This window comes from Meleagris gallopavo, chromosome 1 (assembly GCF_000146605.3).
Source record: "Meleagris gallopavo isolate NT-WF06-2002-E0010 breed Aviagen turkey brand Nicholas breeding stock chromosome 1, Turkey_5.1, whole genome shotgun sequence".
Classification (NCBI taxonomy): domain Eukaryota; kingdom Metazoa; phylum Chordata; class Aves; order Galliformes; family Phasianidae; genus Meleagris; species Meleagris gallopavo.
The window spans coordinates 76,797,278-76,816,591 of record NC_015011.2 but is presented as its reverse complement, the minus strand read 5'-3'; the positions used below and the strand labels follow the sequence as shown (position 1 = coordinate 76,816,591).

The following is a 19,314-nucleotide window of genomic DNA, read 5'->3' as shown; positions in this document are numbered from 1 at the left end:
TTTTTGTTTTTTGTTTTTTTTTTTCATCTGGCCATTAATGACTCTTCCTAGCCACAGCTGACATGAGCTCATTTGCAATAGCAGAGATAAACACTAAACCTGCTCTTCGTTAATAGAAGAAAACATTAGAATATGTCTACTCAGAATTGCAGAAATACATTATTTCATAGTAAAGGTAAATTTAAACTAGACCACGTATAAGATTAAATCAGCTGGGTCATGAAGTGCTAACAGAACTTGAAACTCTAATGGCTCATCCTCAAATTCATAACTCGTCTCAAATTCAGTGCAGCCAGCAACAAAAGGATCATCTCTTTATTTATTTGCTGTTAGGAAGGACTACCCTCAACTGCTTCCTACAGCTGACATTTACTCTTTGAAGACACTGATTCAGGCAGAAATATGGAATCACTTTATCAAACTTCATAAAGCTAGTAGGATATGCAGCTGTGAAAATCTGACAATCATTTACATTTATTCCCTCAGATATTTATGGGATTTCATGAAAGAAAATGGTTGTTTGTTTTGTTCTGATTTTTTTTTAACTACACAAAAAGTCAGAGATATCTTACCTGCCTGCTTTTGTGATGATCATCTCTGTCCCAATGTCATGAAATCTTTTCCAGAGGTCAGCACACTGCAGTTCTACTTGGATCTCTTCCATGGATGAAGGTGGAGGAGGTTGAGGACCCGATCCACCAGATGTAAGGTCAGAATGGGAGCCAAAAGAGCAGGATGTTCTTTCTGCCAACACCTCTGTGTCTGACCCAGTGCTCTGTTCTGAGTCTGCAAAGTAAACATACCAGATAAGACACTGCAATTCTACCTGCTGTGAGTTAAAAAGGAAAAGGAAAGTCAATAAAGGAAGTTCTAAAGAGTGATGTAACTGGATTTTTTGTATATGGTATGTCATGATTTATGATCTGATTTTGGTCTTTGAGGTTCCAACATAACATCTGGTATTCTTGTAAAGCTTTACAAACAGATTTTAAAACACTCTCAACATAAAATATAAATAGTAACAAACATCACTGCAATGCCAGGAATGGAACACAAAATATAGATGAAAAAAATTGAAATGAAAAAATAATAATAATATTTGAACCCATAGTTTCAAACCAAAATTAAATGAGCTCAATGGAAAACTACATTCCATTTAATTGAACATCCTCCCACAAAACTATTAAAGAATTGGTTATTTTTAAACAGCATTTTTTCCTTTCAATATCCTTGTCATCAAAAATAACGACCATTTTGTATTTTGCTATTTGGCAGTACCATTTTGGAAATGTGTTTTATTTGTTACTATAATATTTTTTGGAACAATGATGTTTCCTGGGAAAATAAGCATGCAGCTTTTGGTGAGGAAAATGCTCTAGGCTACTTAACAACAAAAAGAGAAGATAGTAAACATATGGAATATGTTATAAAGGAAAGCAGATGAAGAGAACTGTATAAAACACTACATGAGACAACCATCTCACTTTAAGGAGGAAAAGTAAACTTGCTAATAGAAAATGAAAGAAATCAAACAAAAAACTTGAGGTTGGAGTAGCTTAAAATTACGGACTGGCATGCTGAGCCATGTAGCCTCATCTTTGCCAAAATATCTCATTTACATTAGATAATTAGATATATAGTATGTATATGGTCCTAGCTTTCATACAATCGGCTAAGGTGAATTTTGCAAATAGTAGTGTTTCATTGCAACAGGGTGTACACCCACATTACAAAAAAATAATTCACAGTTCATTTTGTAAGGCAATGTGTTTACATTTAGAATCTGAGTTTTAACAAATTGACACAAGTATTAAATAGATGATTGAGTTAGCAAAAATGGATGTGAAGTGCTCAGTCAAATGGATCAAGAAGAGCTCTACAGATTTCAAAGACAATACAAAATCAATACCATACATCGTCTGCATTGATCACCTAAGCGCATGCATGCCAGTGAGGGTATAGAACAGCTATTATATGGAAACTTAAGGAGATAAAAAGTAAAATCTGTGTTTAAAATGTGGTGAAATCACCACAGCTAAATTTATGTCCATATCAACAAATGCTAAAGACTCTTTAGTAACTCTGAGGTCATGCAGGATAGTTCTCAGTTTTAAACTGTCTCTGAGACAGTATCTCCTGGATACTTGAACACCAGTGCAGAATGCCATAGCAGAGAAGAGGCTGGGAGTGCAGATGTCACCTGCAGAACCACCACCCCCACAGAAATATTCTGGAAAACTTTTACTGCTGTAATGGAATGGACATAAACAGTTTGGTTGGTAGCATTTGAGAAACTCACAGCCCAAGTGCCATCAGGAAACCTTTGTTTTCTAGAAGAACTCTAAGTGGATTGGATAATAAACTTGTTTGAAGGACACAGTAAACTTCAACAGCATTTAGGCAATCTGCATGTATGATGTAGAAATTCTGTAGGACATTGAAAAGGTTTTGCATGTATTGTTTCCAAACCATTTTGAACATGTGGTCCTTTATGTCTCCCACTGACATCCAAGTTGGGCTGAAACTAGAACAGATCTATCTCTCCAAATGAATAGCACAAACCAACCAAGAAAGGATTACTACATGGAGACCAGCATTCCACCTAACACTGGTATCATAACACAGTCTAATTCAAGATAATATGAGATAACATGCTGGGATTCAGTGACAGGAAGCTAGATAATCAATGTGAAATTATAGAGATTAATACATTTGGTGCCTGCATACGAAGCCCAGTGATGCAGGAGCAAAGCGACTTCCTGTAGTTCAAATGATTCCTCTTCACAGGGTGGAGGGCATAGGCCTGAATATGCATCATTCGCTTTTGTAGTAATGCTTAATTGTTTTATCATTTAAGGATAAGCAAGATTTTGCTTCTTACATCATTTGAAGACCAATTTGTATACCTACTCATGAGATGAACCATTAACCAATAGTCTTACATCTTCTTTGAGTTCCTAAGAAAGTGAAGGTAAACTGCTGTGGGACGAGTAAACATCTGAGAGGATGGGATGGAGGGAAAAGCTTTCATTATACAGTCCTTCTCCTTGAATGAGGTATTAATCTGAGGGTTTGCATACAGATGGAGTATTTTAGGACGCATCATCTTTCTGGTTGAGGCACTTAGAAACTGTATGTCCCTTGAAGCAGTATAGTAAACGGCCAACAGATGGCACACGGGTAGATACTGTTCCAGCATCATTTCAGCATTTTCTGGACAGCCTTTCAAAATGGGCATGTAAATGGAGTCTCGGAGAACCCTGGGAATTAACTGGAATTTCATGCCATGAAAAAATTAAACATCATTGGCTTAAGCCCACTTACAGATTTTATGCCACTATCACTAAACTGACTTCAGCAGAGCTCTGGGGGATGTTTTTGACAATGGGGGAAGTGGAAGTGGTGGAACCACATCCTTGAACATAAACTGCCATGCTGGCACAAATCAGTAACTGCAAAAGGAATTCACTGATTAGTGATATGCCAACATCTACCCAACCATGAGGTACCACATAGTGCAGAAAAAAAAGTATCTTTGTTCAAATTATACTCTTCAGTGCCCTGAAACATGACCAACAGTACTACAAGTTAAATGCTCAGAACAATAAGTGCTTCTCCTTCCTCCAGTTTTGGAAATGGAAGAGAGGAAGTCTAGAGTGTGACTGCTCTTAGTTCAGTTTTGGTAGGTACTAACATTAATTTTTGATTTTTCTCCTCAGCCTTTCTTGAACAAAGCTCTTCTGAATGGTGTCATCCAACTGCAGACACTAAGTTCATTCCAGGCCCAAGGAATTTAGGGAATGTTAAGTGTATCTAATAAATGAAAATAATCTATAATGACATCCAGCTTCATAAGATCACATGATTTTAATAGGATTTCTCTACATATGTTAGGATTCTGGATTAATAAAGGGGCAGATACTGACATCTGCATGTAAGCAACCTAAGACAAACGCAGAGCGAACCAATCTTGATACTTCATGGCTGCTGGCAGCTAGCACAGCTCAAGCCCTTCTCCTGCTCCTGTAATAAAACAGGACAGGAAGAACATCTGAATTTTCTTCTGACATTCACACTGACAGCTTTGTTTACTCCAAGCATCAGTTTTAGTGTGATGCAACTTCAGTAAGTTTAAATACATTATTTCTACATTACGTTAGTGTAAGCAGAAGGGAACTAGGGAATAGATACTGAAGTTCAAAAAAACAAACAAACAAATAAAAACAAACAAACAAACAAAAAAAACCATGCCTGTGAATGCCTTGAAGAAGAGATTGTGGCTGATACTAAATATTGTGTCCAACTAAAGGACAAACAGAAAAATTCCTAAGGATGTTTCTAATAGCTTCTTCTAGCTCCAAAGGGACAAGACAAGATTCCTTACTTTTATAAGATTTCTTTACTGTCACAGGAACTCTGGTTCTCTAATGCCGTGTTAGGTTGCAATCTGCCACTTTTGGCTTATGCTGGGCAATCAGCAATTGAAAGAGTTCTGTTTTTTCTCTTGCTAGAATGTATTTTTGATAGTGAGACTTGGCCTAATCTATCAAAAAGAGACTGGTTCTTGCAGGAATTGTAGGATCTTGGAACTTTCTAGTGGGATGCTACTAAAAAGTTTAGAGAGAAGATCCATGGATTTCAGAAGCATTCAAAATAACTCCTTAAATCTTGAAATATAGCCGTCTTCCACTGTGTGAATGGTTGTTCCCTTTCTATTCCCCTGTTGCATGGCCTCCTATTATCCTTTGTCACCATGCTAACCTCACATCCAGCTCATACACTTTCATAGTGCTAGAGGAAAGGAAATGTCTTAGCCCTTTCAGCAACCTTGAGTCTATCAAGAGAACTACAGGATCACTTGGAGAAGTAACACTCAGAATTTCTAGGGATACAGTGGCCATTATTGAGATTATCAAGGAATATTGAGCAAGCTCAGATTTTTCTTTCTTAATCCTTTTCCCATTCCCGCTATCTCCAGTTCATCCTGGGAAATCTCAGCACGTGATTTCTTTCGACCCACAAATTCCCAGGCTTCTTGTTTGCAGACAGGAATTAAAAAACACCGTTTTCTCAAGCACAGTGACTCTGAGATCATCATCCTCACTGAATGGCCCAGGATGATGGTCAATAACTACAGCCAGCTTCCTGCACCAACACTATGTGTTCTGGGATCAGAATGCTCTTATACATAAAAAAAGATGTGATTGACTGCCTTATTTCTATAGCTAAGCACTATTATTCCCTACATTTTCATCAGCCTGGTACAAGAGACTGGTATGCGAGACATTTAAAGGCATTAATTTTCTAAGCAACTTCATGCATGCATCTTCAGCAGAATTTTCTCTGCCGTTTGTACACAGCAGGGACACTGAGCTCCATATTTAACCACTCAAACAGAGAGAATTCTGTTTAGCCTTTGACTATATCAAGAAGCTTGTGCATTCAACAAATGTTTTACTCCAAGGTATCAAAGAATGTAAAATACGGGAGTGAGAGTAAGTACAAAAAGCTTGTATACATAAAACACCACCTACCCAGAAGTCTTTGTCTCTTTCTTTCTTTTCTCTCTCTTTTTATTTTTTCAAATTTATGTGTAGATATCTGATGTAGGTCCTTTCAGATTCTATTAGCATAAAGATTTCTCTTGGATGGAATGTGGCAGCTGTTTCAAGCTGTTGGGCCTTTTGGCTTGTTTTTTTTTATTATTTTTTTTCCTAATTGTTTGTTTTTGTTTGTAAAGTTTGTGAACATTTACTGCAACAGATGATTCTTCACTCCTACAGTGAACTTGCTGGCAAACCAAGGTCTACAGTTTACAATGATATTATACAATCCTGGACATACATATTTAGAGAAAACTTGGCGGTTGCCACTCTTTTCTATGAACTCTGCTGAAATAAGCATAGAGCCTTGCTTTTGCATATGCTTCTGCCACCCCACAGCTGCATGGGAACCATGCATGTGGAATTACGACATTACTGGAATCCAGATACAAACTGCCAAATCCTATGTAAGTGAAAACACAGAAACATACTAAGGCTGAACAGACTGGAAGAGTAGAGTTTGGCTAGCATGGCTGCTGATACAACGACTTCAGATATATACTGTTTTCTCCCTGATAACTACTACATAGACAGAAACTGAACAAAGCCACCAGGAACTTCAAAATTACACAGGACGTTCTGCAGCAGCAAAGGCAGCAAGAAAGCAGAGGTGAATCAAGCTGAGGTTCAGCAAAGCCACTGAGATTAGTACAGCTGATTTTATGCAGCTGATCCAGCAATTGCCTTTGCTGCAAGCAAAGGCTTCTGAGCATTTCCTAAGCAGATATCCTTATGTACTGTATTATTCCTGTGGACTCTTTTGCATTCCTCTACCATACTAATTTTGCTTTCTTTGCGCATTAGGCCTCATAACAATTTCATGCTAGAATTTGTAATATTTATTACTGATAATATCAATTTTTTATTACATTAGTGACCACAGGTTGAAATCAATTTCAAGATTTTCTAGTCTTAGGGCAGTATAAGCATGTACAAACCCAGAACTTCATCAACACCAATGCTACATTACAATCTCAAAAGCACAAAGAAGTGTTAAAATAACTAATTTCCAGAACTTTTTATGAAACCAGAGGGGAAAAAAATGGCATTAACATCAGCAAAACTCAAAAAGGAAAAACTAGAAGACAACTATTATCTCATTTCATAGATGGGAAACTATTGTGTAACTGGTCATCTAAAAACAATGCCTCCTATTTATTTTCATTAAAAATGAACAATAGCACTGTTCAACAGAGCAAATTGTCAGCTACAAAACACTATCTTTCAACATATGCATTTTTGCCAGTGATAAACAAGAGCCTGCATGCCATGCTCATCAAAATCTGCACCAGCAGAGGTAACATACTGTCACTGTTGCCACTGCTAAAATGCACCACTCGCTGCCTCACTGTGCTCACATCCACTGTTTGGTCTCCATAAACATGCAGCAAACACTGATTAATGTCAACGGGTACAACTTTTTCCCCACCGAGGAATTCAATGACACACCTTTTCCTTATCCTCACTCCCGTGTCAGACGCCATTCTGTCAGACTGCCCCTTTGCTGCCATCTGTCACACAGCACAGAACATAATAGAATACTGGCAGGAAGTTTCAATCTCTACTGATGTATCACCAACATTTACCTCTGACTATATGGACCAACTTAACAAAATAGAAGGAGCCCTTATAGGTAAATGAAGCAACCCAGTATGGAGACAAATGAAAACCATGGAAGACAAGATGACTCTGAAGTGAAAAACTTCTCTGGTACTTTACCCACAAAATTTTCTTCATTCATCTAAATCATAATTTTAAAAGACATTTTCACAAGATTCCTTGAGCCACTAAAGCTTGTGAAATACACTCAAACTGATGATTATTTGTATCGAATAAAGACTAACTATAAGGCCAATATGACAGGGAATTATTACTCAAATATATATATGGCAAACACAACTAGTAGAAGAATATAAAAGCAAATACAACAGCAAAAACACAGTGGCTTTGGCTCTAAATGCAAGTCTTGCATCAACTTGACTGTCCAATGCCAAGAACTGACTGCTTCTGCCTTGGCTTATTCCATATAAGATTTTAAAAAGGGATAAAAACCTCAGCAAAGAAAAAAAATCATTCTGATTCACTGGTATGCTCCAACTGCTCTGTTTCACTCCAGCAAAGGAAAACAGTTGTAAACCTGGTTTAACCAGCAAGTTAGATTGGGTTTGTGGCTTCTCTGTTTTGGCAAAGATGTATAAAGCAGCTGGAGTTTGCTAGTATACTTAACCTCAAGAGTTCAATCTCAAAAGTTAACTCCATCCAGGAAAAAGAACATCAGTCACAGTTAATCTTTGAAGTGATTTTTAACCTCACGATCTATTGTCTTTTTTAAGACTACACAGATGAAGAGAACTTACACATTTTGCCCACATACTCTTTAGGACCAAATATTCAAGAGTTCAGCTCCAGTTTCAAGCTGCATCATGGGGATGCTGACTGCTGGGCTCTGAATTTATCCTTGGCAAATACAAATTCTCATTACAGAAGTGTAAGCTAGATGGAAAAGAGTGTTCTGAGTAATTCCACAGCACAGGATTTCTTTGTGGGCTTCATATTTAATCCAAACTATCTTAAGAAAATTGTCCCCAGCTCATCAGTCCGTGCTTTAGATCAATTGAACTATCACAACCAAAAATATCTCATCGAACAGCTGCCAAACAGAAGACTGTTTTATAGGCCCTCTCATATCTGGATTGAGGCAACTTGTTTGCTTAAAGGTATTTCATAAGCATTCCCAATAAAAGGTTTCTGATAATAATCTTTCAGAAGAAAAAATATCAGTAACAAAACTTGGACTTTTTATTTGATGTCATATTGTTGTCTTTCAGAAAACAAAAAATAACTTGGATCTTCAGTATCTTAAGGAAAATGTAATTTGAAATTTAGTACAGAAGGATCCAAGAGATTCCTAAAAGTCCCCAGGGAAACTCTGCAGCTGTCACTCAGCATAGCCTCAGACTGCAAAAGAAAGACAGCTCGGTAGCAAACATTCTGAAAGGCCATATTCAAAATGGAAGTGGTTTAGAAACTAAGATTCAGTTAAATAAAAAGATAAAATAAAAGAGTGTAAAATTCAGTAAAATCCAGAAGAGCACAGAGAATGCTAACTTTCAAACATATGAGAAGTACTAATGGGATGTTATTTAAAGAAGGAGGTAAAATTGATGACAACTTTAATCTGGCCAAGATCCGGAACTTTACAGACTACAGAGAACTTGTCTGGCCAATGTCCAAGAGTTTGTGTAAAATTAAAGAGTGGGACTCTTAATTTAAAGTGGCACTCGAAAGCTGGAGAAACTTACAAAAATAAGATACCACGTATTAGATATATGCTGCATTCTGTAAACATAGAGACAATGTTCTTACAAATAAAACCATACAACAAATATTTAGAAACCAAACTAAACCAAAATTTTGGCTCTAAGTAACCTCAAATTGTGCAGGAGTACAAAACCAGATCCTAGCCTTGTGGCTGGCCCTTCCCTGGTAGGAACAGGAACAAGCTCTGGTACAGACTGTCTCTGGATTCTGTGGCTTGGACTTCTCTCTGATGGCCATACATATATATATGTATGCATATATATACATATATATATAAAGGAAACTTAATCAACTCAGGACACAGCATGCAGGATCAGTGCTGCAGAGATATCTATTCTCTCAGAGACCAGACTATAAAGTCCATTAAGTTTTTCCCTCTTTTTGCAGATAGGAACACTTCTCAGACAAATGAAGACTAACATCTTAAATATTTGCAAGCTGAAGATATTTGGTGGCCTGCAAACCATAGAGAGGGACATTACATATGTTTCCCTATACCACGATGATTATCATGACAGTAGTATCAGGGAGCCAGCTGGCATCTTCATAATGAGAGATGCCCAAACCTTTCCTGACTCCCACTGATTAATTGGCACTGTGCTCATATGGCAGTAAGTTCCACATTGTGATTATGCACAGAAGAGAAAGTGTCCTTTTTCACTTATAACAACACCTGTCTGTTTCCGTTTGAGTGTCCATCTGCTGTAAAGTTATAATAAGATAAATACCACTCTACATGTTTCGTGTATTTCCTGTCAGAAGATAATCATTAGGAAACATCCATGGTTTTGGCAAGATAAATAAATAGCTTACTCCAACTGAGCTGAAGTTTTGAGACCAAATTCTTTGCTTTTGTGTAGATTCACAATCTACAATTTTACTTTGGAAAAACAGTATTTATCAGACTAATTCTGTTGGCTGATGTTTGAATTTGCAACTGTTCAGTAAATGAGTAAACTCAATTTTTTTCATTCATATGCTTCATTATTCAAGCTTCCTTTCATCCACTGACCCACTCACACATCCCTTTCTGATTCAGGCTTCGGGAACTATCTGCCCTAGTGCAGTTATTACCCTGTATATAAATTTATCAACTATAGCACAAATCTTTTAATATTTTATTCATAAGAAAGCACTTCCATGGCTCTAAATATTTTAATTGCCTACTCTCTGGATCTCGTCTCTCTTTACTATATACACACAGAGAGACAGGTGTATATATATGTGTATGAGACTGGTTCTTAAAAATGTATTTAGCTTTAGTCAGTGATCTGCCCCTGATCCACATAGCAGAAATTATAATATTTTCAATGGCACTTTCTACCAGGATATTTCTTGCAACATAGCATTCTGTTTGCTGTTTTGATCACTTTTACAGGATGACCATATGTTTCCACTAAACCACTCGCAATGAGCCTGGGGTATTTTTCAAAAGTGATAAACATATTCCTCCTTTCATTTGCTTCACCTGGAACAGACTTGCATTCAAACCAGACAATTTTTCTCCTTCTTACTCTGCAGTCATGTGAGAAGGATTGAGAGAGAAGTTTCTCCAGAAAAACCAGAGCACAGTGCTGAGCTCTAGCATTTCAACAGCCAGCAATAAACATTAGAAGTATTTCTAAAAGTATGTGATAAAACAGGGATAGGACAACAGTGACAGAGGCTGAACAGGTTACAGTACTGCATTATGAGACTATGCTGCTCAGACATTGAACTAATGTATTAGGGCCTTCAATCCAGCCTACACTGTGAAAGGCAACTGCATCATATAAAACCAATTTTATTTGAAGCCTGACATACATGTGCCAACCTAAAACAGAATGTCACCCTCAACTACATCCAAGAAGGCATCTCATATTAATTTGAAACAATTATCCTAATGTCCTAAAAATAATTAGGTATTCTGCAAGTGAATAGTACTTGTGAGGATGAGGTTATTCAAAAGTAGTTCAAGCTGTAAAAGCTTTAAAATCTGCAAAAGCCAATGCTTCACTTCATATCCAGGGTGTGGTACCAGATACTGATCTTTAAGAACTTCTAATAAAATCACTGCAGTGATGAGCTGAAAGACGAATGGAGGCACCTGTAGTTGGCAGAAGGCAGGGAAAGGGATGCTGAAAGAGACCACAGAGTAACAGAGTACAGATGACTTTCATACTGTGTAATTCGACAGTCAAAATAATCGCATGCAATTCTTGATACTGTGTTCAGATGTAAGGAAACTCTGTAGTTAGAGATTTCCCTTTCATGTGCAGCAGAAGAGGGAAGTACTGAGCTATGTTCTTCTTCAGCCCAACTGAGAGTTAAGAAGAGGAAGGAGGAGGAACAGATAAACCCAAGCCTCATGCCCATGCCCAACATGTCAGGCAATACTGCTGATGTGGCCCAACAATGGCTGTGAGCTTTTCTTCTATAGAGCTAGAACACAAGGTCATGGCCGAGAGATTCTTCAGGCTTATACCAGCTCCACTGCATCAAGAGCTCGGTGGCAAAGAAAAAATTTTGATATGTAGCACTAAAGAACATCACCCATGTTCAGAGGGGATTATTATCTCCTAGTTAAGCCTTTTGAGGGCAACCAACCTCCTCAAAACATAGGAGAGAACAGGAACTGTGCACTCCATGGCTTTCAAGCATTTTGTTCATAAAAGTTGTTGAAAAAACGCAAGAGTTAAAAACAGAGGCAGAACAAGTTATAGGGATGAAATAAACTTCTTTTCAGAACATATGTTCTGAAAAGGACATAAATGTCCATAATTACTCTCATTTATGTATGATTACTATGCACAAACACTAAAGGTACAGAACACCAGAGGGTACAAAAAAAAAGAAGAAACCCAGGCTTTTTTAACTAATCTATTGCCACACTGGGAGTGTTTGCCTATACTATGTTTCAGTTCATCTTGGAAGAGTGATTTTTAAGCAAATGCCTTATCATCCCCAGTCACTACCCTTCAGTTCACATCATGGAGGATTATGGTAACACATGCAACTAGTTTCTTCTTGGTGAGTCTAAACCAAAACTGGCCCTCCAAAAGTACCCAAAGCATCAACTGCTTATTCTCATCCAATCCACAAAGTATGGTGTACATTAACTCTCTTCTAAAGCCACACAGCATGGACATCAGGTCTTGTACACCAACCATTTCATTCTGCAGATGTGCTCCTGTTGGACTGCATGATCTGCTAATGCAGATATTACAGGCAAGTGAATTACATAAAAGACCAATGTCCTAAAATCCCACATCTTCCACATACTTCCATGGGGAAAGAATAGCACAAAACTGGTGTTTAATCTGGAGAATAAGTCTATGTTCTCTTTCCTTTTCCTTCAACATCCATGCCTCTTGGATGTACATTTGTGGCTTGGATTTTTTTCTTCTCTTTGACTGTCCTCAGCCCAGTCTCCCAAAGTCACATTCTGACACAGTTTGCCAACTGCAATACCACACGTCCAAATCCCATCGTACAGTCACACACAATGATTCCAGGAAATGCACACTGGTTTTCTTTGTTGACTTCCACTGAGCCACCCCGATTTACACCTGCTGAAGTTATGGACTTGAGAGTAATAACACCTACACCACACAGTTGTCTCACATGTGTGTATACTATCACCCATACAACAGCCGCACCAGCGTGCATGCACACACATATCCCAACATCTGGCATTCACAAGCTAACTATAATAACTCTGTGAACTTCATTCTTCTTTACAAAGCTCACTAACACTTCATCTGTGCATGCACTAAAGAGGTGCATAACCTCTTCCACTTCAGTAAAACAAATATGTGCTCTTAACCTGGCATTCACAGTCACATGCAGAAATATAACCAAGCACTTGCACTTAGTCTTGAAGCACTCATTTAATCCTTCTGAATAACAGGGCTTGAATGGCTCTTGACATAAACACTTCACAGATGTTGCACATAATGTGCATATAGATGTACGCCTCCTTACTTTTCAGCCATACCTGTAATTTTGCCTACATGACCTTTCCTGCTATGAGGCTCACATTCCAACTTCCTCGCTAGAAATCATGCCAGAAATAAAAGTGATAAAAGGAAATGAAAAATCAATTACAAACATCCAGGCAGAAGTCAAATTAAGAACATACCACTTCTTAGCACAAACTCAGCTTCATAATTCACCATTTCTGAATGTTAGGAAATTTGAATCTCACATCCAAATCTAACCTAAAAGATGCACTCAGAAAACATGTGGGCAAACACGATAGTTCATGTTTGGCATTTTATGCAAGATACTATAATCTAAAATACTTGTGCCTGCCTAGATCTCAATTCTGTGCACTGAAAACAATGGGATGCCCCCCTGTGCTGTTCTCAACAACTTAAATTACAGCAAAAGAGGCTGGAAAGCACACAGTGTGGAAGCTGAAAATTCTCTCAGCTTTGCCCACTTTTCCCCCACACCAGTTCAGTGCATAATAACCTACTGGTTCCCATCCAAAAGAGGAGTGATAATTTTCTCTGGGTACGGATACACACACATTTTCAACCACGCAGAACTAAACTGTTCCAGAACTAAACTGTTCCATAACCCATTCTTTTAAATGTCTAAAGCATTTACGGCACCTCAAATATTATACACATATTTTGAATTTATTGAGGTTTTTTTTAAACTATCTTGTCTATTAAAAGGTTATGACTTTTTACAGTGAGAAGAATAGCTGTATCTTAATGCAGATGAGAGGAAGAAATACAATGCATTTTACTGTATTACTTTAGAACTTCCGGTAAGAAAATGAGGATGAATATTTTCATGTGGAAAGAAAATCTGCAAAATCCCCAAAATTGTTTTATCTCAACTACAGATAAGAATGTAAATGTTCCATAAATTCTATTCAAGAAGAAAACAACAAGAATTTCTGTTATCATTAACTGCTACGTTAGCCATCTGGGCTTGAATTTAAAACAAGAAAGTTTCCCAAATGTTTAAAATCCCTGAGAGATAAATTAATAAAAGCATCTTCTTAGTGTATTCTGTGCGTCTTGGGATATCAGCTCTGAATTATCTCATTTGTTCCACATATCTTTACTCGCTGTTAACTGTGAAAACTGTAGGTAAGTCTAGTGATAGTATCACTAAGCATTTGGTTGATAAACAGAGATTTCCAGAGAATGCATTGATTTCATGGTCTCTTTGCGCCTTCCCAAATGCCTTACTTTGCTGTCCAGCATTAGAGTTTGAATACTGAGGAACTCCTGTTGCAGTTAGAGGTTTCCATCAAATAACTGTGCACAGAGAAAACTGAGGAGTGCAAGTGCATAAAAAAACACAGGATGAAAATTCAAAATAGCTCATGTTAGAGCCCAGAGATGGGCAGGTACCCATGGACATCAACACACCAGGAAACTTGATTTCTGGTAATCCTACTGATGCTTATAACTATTAAGCACATTCCACATGAGAATTCTTAATAAAAAGAAGGCACTGTTTTCTTATATGCAGATGATCCCTCACATCCTTCCCAGGCATTGCTGCAGTTTTGTCTTACCTCCAATGTCTCTCAGAACAAAGAAGCCATGAGGAGTTTCAACTGCCATTGGAATTTCATTATGGGTGGATTATAAATGCATGGGCAGACAATGAGTTCATCTCCTATTAAGACTCTAAACATTTTATTTCATTACTCAATTTATTATCTCTGGTGTTCCTCTGCATCCTCACATGTTCTACTTATCACTGAAACATCCTGTCTCAAAAATTCCTCTTAGCCCTTAATATCGCATAACACGCAGCAGTCAGAGAGAAGCACTAAAATATAATAAAAGATCTATCAGCTTTCATGGGGAAGAGCAAGGGAAAGGACAGTCTAAAAACAATGTACTTTCCTCCCCATCTCAACACCTTCCCTTCCATCATACTTCGTTATCTCCTTGTGTGGTAAAACCTGATGTGGAGCACAGACCAAGCTTGCCTCCAATGCTACTGAGCTGGGCAATGTGACTACAGGAGGAGGCAGCAATTTCCTCCCCTGATGCAGTTGCGAAGCCCCATGGTGATGCTTCAAAGCAGATCTGTGACCCCTCTCTTCCAGCCTGGAGCCCAGTGGGGGCTGAGAAACAGCTGGGCTGCTCCGCAGGGAAATATGCTATGGAAGGCAGGGAGAGAGAGGGCAGAGGGGAGAACAAGGGTAAAACAGGACTTGAGAAAAGTACAGAATAAGAAAGGAGAAACTAGAAGCTAGTGATTAGGAAATATTATTGAAATTGGCTTCTTGGTGTCAAACACTGTGAAGGGAGAACTGCTCGGGAACCACTGCAATCTTGTACTGTACAACTTTTCACAACCACATTAATGTCTTTAATGCCATACTATTCTTTTCTTCCTTTTTTATGCTGTTTGTCAGGAGGCCCTACTTTCTGTTGCTGGCTGAAGGTCTGTTCAGGCAGATCAGATCACCTCCTGCTATGTGTGCTGGGTAAGTGGATACCTCTTGACCCATCTCAGCATCATTCTGCCCACTGCCATTTTGTGTCAGACAAATAGATGAACATAATAATGAAATACAGGATTGTTCCAAGAGAATTCCTTCTGCTTCTGCAGGAAGCGCCCAGATTCTGGCTGGTGGGTCTGTTTTTTGTTTAAATCTTACAGCTTTTAAGTATAAGGAAACCGGATTAAAAAACCTTGCACCCATCTGCAGACCCCTTTCTCCCAGCTCTGACCAGACAGGATGTTCCACAACACTCCTCACTACAGACATGGCACAGTGCAAGTAGGTTGTGGGGAGGCACAGAAGAAACAAAAGTAAAAAGCAAGCAAGAAAACAAATGAACAACAATAACAAAAAACTCCACAGAAATAAATAAAATAAAACAAAACTGGACAAAACAAAACAAAACAAAACAAAATAAAATAAAATAAAAATAAAATAAAATAAAATAAAAAGTAGACTGGCTGAAATTAGATGGCTATGTCCATGGCTGAATCTCACTGTGTATTTGCAAAATGCCAGTTTTGCAGCCACAGGTGTCCTTTTGCTGCTAAAAACAAGCCAGGATATTTAGAGAAATGTAAACCAATGCACTTGGGCCACCTCATTGGTAAATAGGAGCAAAAAGTTTCTCCAGAGTGCAGCAAAGCAGATTCAACATTATGTCCCCTCTCTCTGTGGCTTTCTCTGCAACTCGGGCAAAATCCACCCAATCCTATTCCATCAAGTATTTTACAGAAAGATAGCTTAACCTCTTTCCATGTGTCTTACAGCAACAATGTGCTTTTCTCAGAGGGAAGGCAGAACTGGAGAGTGACCAACTCCATCGGTTATAGAGTGGGAGGATTGGAAAAGGTCACATCCATGAGGCATACTTTGTGTAATAACTCTCATGTTTCTAAATTGAAAGGCATCTCCACATGGAAATAGCCGAGGAGGTTTTGGGATTGCTTAGGTAGTAACCCCAATGATTGAGAATAGCAATGATGAAGTTTTTGAGGTTTCTTTTTTTTTCAGGAGTAAAGGACACTCACTTAACCACGTGTCAATCAATAAGGAAGAATCTTCTATCTAGAGAAGCCCCTGGCAACACAAAGCAAGTGTCCTGCACAGAGTATTGTTAGGGTAACCTGTAATGTTCCTCCTGTTTCCTTCCCACCTACCACCCCTACACTCATCCGCCCTCACACCTTCAGAATTGCACGGATCAGGTCTCTTCTTCCAGCAGCAAATGCTATGAGACAGCTGTTCCTGTCACTCAGTAAAGGCACTGCTCATTTGATGATTTGCAAGGCCCTCACTCCTTTATGAAACTCAAACAGCCCAAATTCAAAGTCCTGCTCAAAAAATTTCAGCGAGTCCATGCAAAGCTTTGTTCTGAGGTCTACTGCAAGTTTTCTTCTCAGCAACAGCGCTGCTCTATGCTGACACTCTGCAAGAGTCTTGGAGCTGTCTAGGAGGAACCATGGGGAAACTGTCTGTCTGAGATAAGGTACATTAAAAATTCACCCTTAGAATTCATCCTTCAAAGATTTTCCATGGCATAATTTAAATTACCTGTCTCATGAAATTACCTTGTAAATAGCTTTCTGTAGGCTTCTCACCTGTCATAGAATAATTTCAGCCCTAGTAGGAGCTCCTGTATGAGGAGACCTGGAATCAGGTAACTGCTATGCTAAAGCCCTGGGAAGCATATGGAAAGGGAAAATCCCCCTTTCAGAGGACAAGACCAACTAGATGGTTTGTGAAACAGGAGGAGGAACTGAGATTTATCAAACTCTTCTTAAAGAAGGACTACAATGCATTTAAGAAGTCACCTTGAGGTAGGCATTTTTTGGGTTCTAATGTGCTGCTGAAAGACTGCAAATCATTAACTACTCCCTAAAGACCTGCTGATGCTAATGCTATATCTTCAAAACTGTGACAGGCTTTCTGGAAATAAATCATCTGAATTGAGGCTGAGATCTTAACAGCCTCCCTAACATGGTCTGCCCACATAACAGACAGCATCACCTTCAGGTCCAAACTCTCTGCTTGCCGCAAATGTAACCTTAAATGGATCCTGCACATGTGCAAAGAAACAGCAAATAATTTCTGCATCACACCTTTTTTCACACTAATTCGTATTTTTTGCAAACTTAAGAGCATAGAAAGATCAGCATGGCCTAAAGCTGAAATGTTTATACCAACACTTACCTCTAAGTAACTTGTAGGGCAAAATGGACAGGTAAGAAATATGTTGCTACTTCTTGCATGAGCAGGCCAGTACTACCTTTAGCAATGACCTAGGAATGTATCTAGTAGAAGATAGTGGGCACCAAATTTTTAGTTTCTATTCCTGGTGTCATATTTATCATCAAAATGAGCAAACACAGTAAGGTCCAATTGGGGCTGATGATCAAAAGTTCAAGAGAAGCCTCTTAATGTAAAAAAATTCTCAAGTCTATCATCTGAGCTAGGTAATTAGTTGCTTTTTACATATCAGTGACAGAAGAGTCAATTAAAGTTATGTGCAGATTGGCTTGCAGAGGGGTAATACACAATGCTAATGATTATTGCATAAGAAGACAAATAAAAAGAGATGCCTCATCTGAAATGCTCATTCTGGAAGACTGAATGAAAAGAAGAATGAGGCTGAACTTTGCTGAGACAGATACCTCAGTTTATGCCCCTCTAGCCTGTGATGAACCATAATCAGCTATCATCACCTATATCTACAGGTGTGAGACCCTGGCTCCTAAGGAGAGCTGGACCTCAGTTTCCTGCCTAATACGTCTATGCAAGGCTTTCTTTGACTTTGTTTCTTAAAATCACATACAGTCAGTAAGCTTTCTCTGCAATTTGAAACTTAGGCAGTGCAAGAAAAGCTTGTGCCTTTTTATGATAAATTCATAAGTTTTTGTCATTTCTGGCATTTTGATTGTTATGAAATAATTTCCCTTGGCACCTAACAGTCTCACTGCAGTTACATTAGTTTACAACACTACTGGAGGATAAACATCCACTTGTCACCTGAGCCCTTTGCTGTTTCACATCCCTCTACACTCTTCCCTTTTTCTACAAAACTGTACAAATCTGAAAAAGCTTCAGCTTTCAAGGACCTGCTTCACATTTTCAGTCTTCACCCCATAACCAAAAAAGCCATTAAACTGCCCAATGTCAGCACTTATTTGCAGTGTTCTTTGGGTCTCAGCAGGCACTCCTCTGCCTATTCCCTTTCTGCACAAGAGAAGAAACATTTGCACAAGTCATTGTTCTTCCTCCTGCCCTTCCTCCAGACTTGCCTACACTGTCAGGATTTGAAGCCCATCAGATCTTGAGATCATCAGCTGATAAGTGACATGGTGATGCTGGGGTCACACAGGCACCAAGAGGCAGAGCTGAGACCAAGATCACAGAATTACATCTTTTACATTCTGCCTTTTGTGCCTGATCTCCTGCAACGTTCTGCTGATGCATGAAAAACAGTGTTTTCTTTCAGGAGGAAATTTATTTAAAAGACAAGGATAACTTCCAGGTGCCTCAGATAACCAGATTTTCAGCATCCATTTGTGGTCCCCCATTCTTTCTGCATATAGGACTGCACTGAGGAACTCGGCAACTGAGCAGGAACTCCAAACACGGAACCATTCCCACAGTGAATGCTTCTTCTGTCCCACTGACTCACCGAATGAGCCCAATGCAAGGACTGTGTACTACTATTCCACACGCACAGTGAGAGTGGCACAGCACTCCACTTCAGAGGAACTGGAGTATGTGTGCCTCCGCCTATAGAATGTTTGTTTAACTGCTATATTCAGCTGCTGGCAGGGAGCAAAGCAGCCTTCATACCGCTTAGCACCTGACCCACTGCTTTTCTGATTTTGTTATATATCTTTTACAGTATCATCGCTATTTCACACTTTATTTCTTTCACAATTCTTAGGC

The 19,314-nt window shown here is 38.7% G+C and overlaps 1 protein-coding gene across 1 annotated transcript in view; it reads right to left on the bottom strand.

Moving 5' to 3' along the window:
• TBX15 (T-box transcription factor 15) overlaps positions 1-19,314 on the bottom strand; it is an 88,416-nt gene that overhangs the window by 35,525 nt on the left and 33,577 nt on the right. Inside the window, exon 2 of the mRNA XM_003202683.3 lies at positions 573-786. Coding sequence (XP_003202731.1) covers positions 573-786 — 214 coding nt within the window. The remainder of the gene's footprint in view (positions 1-572; positions 787-19,314) is intronic.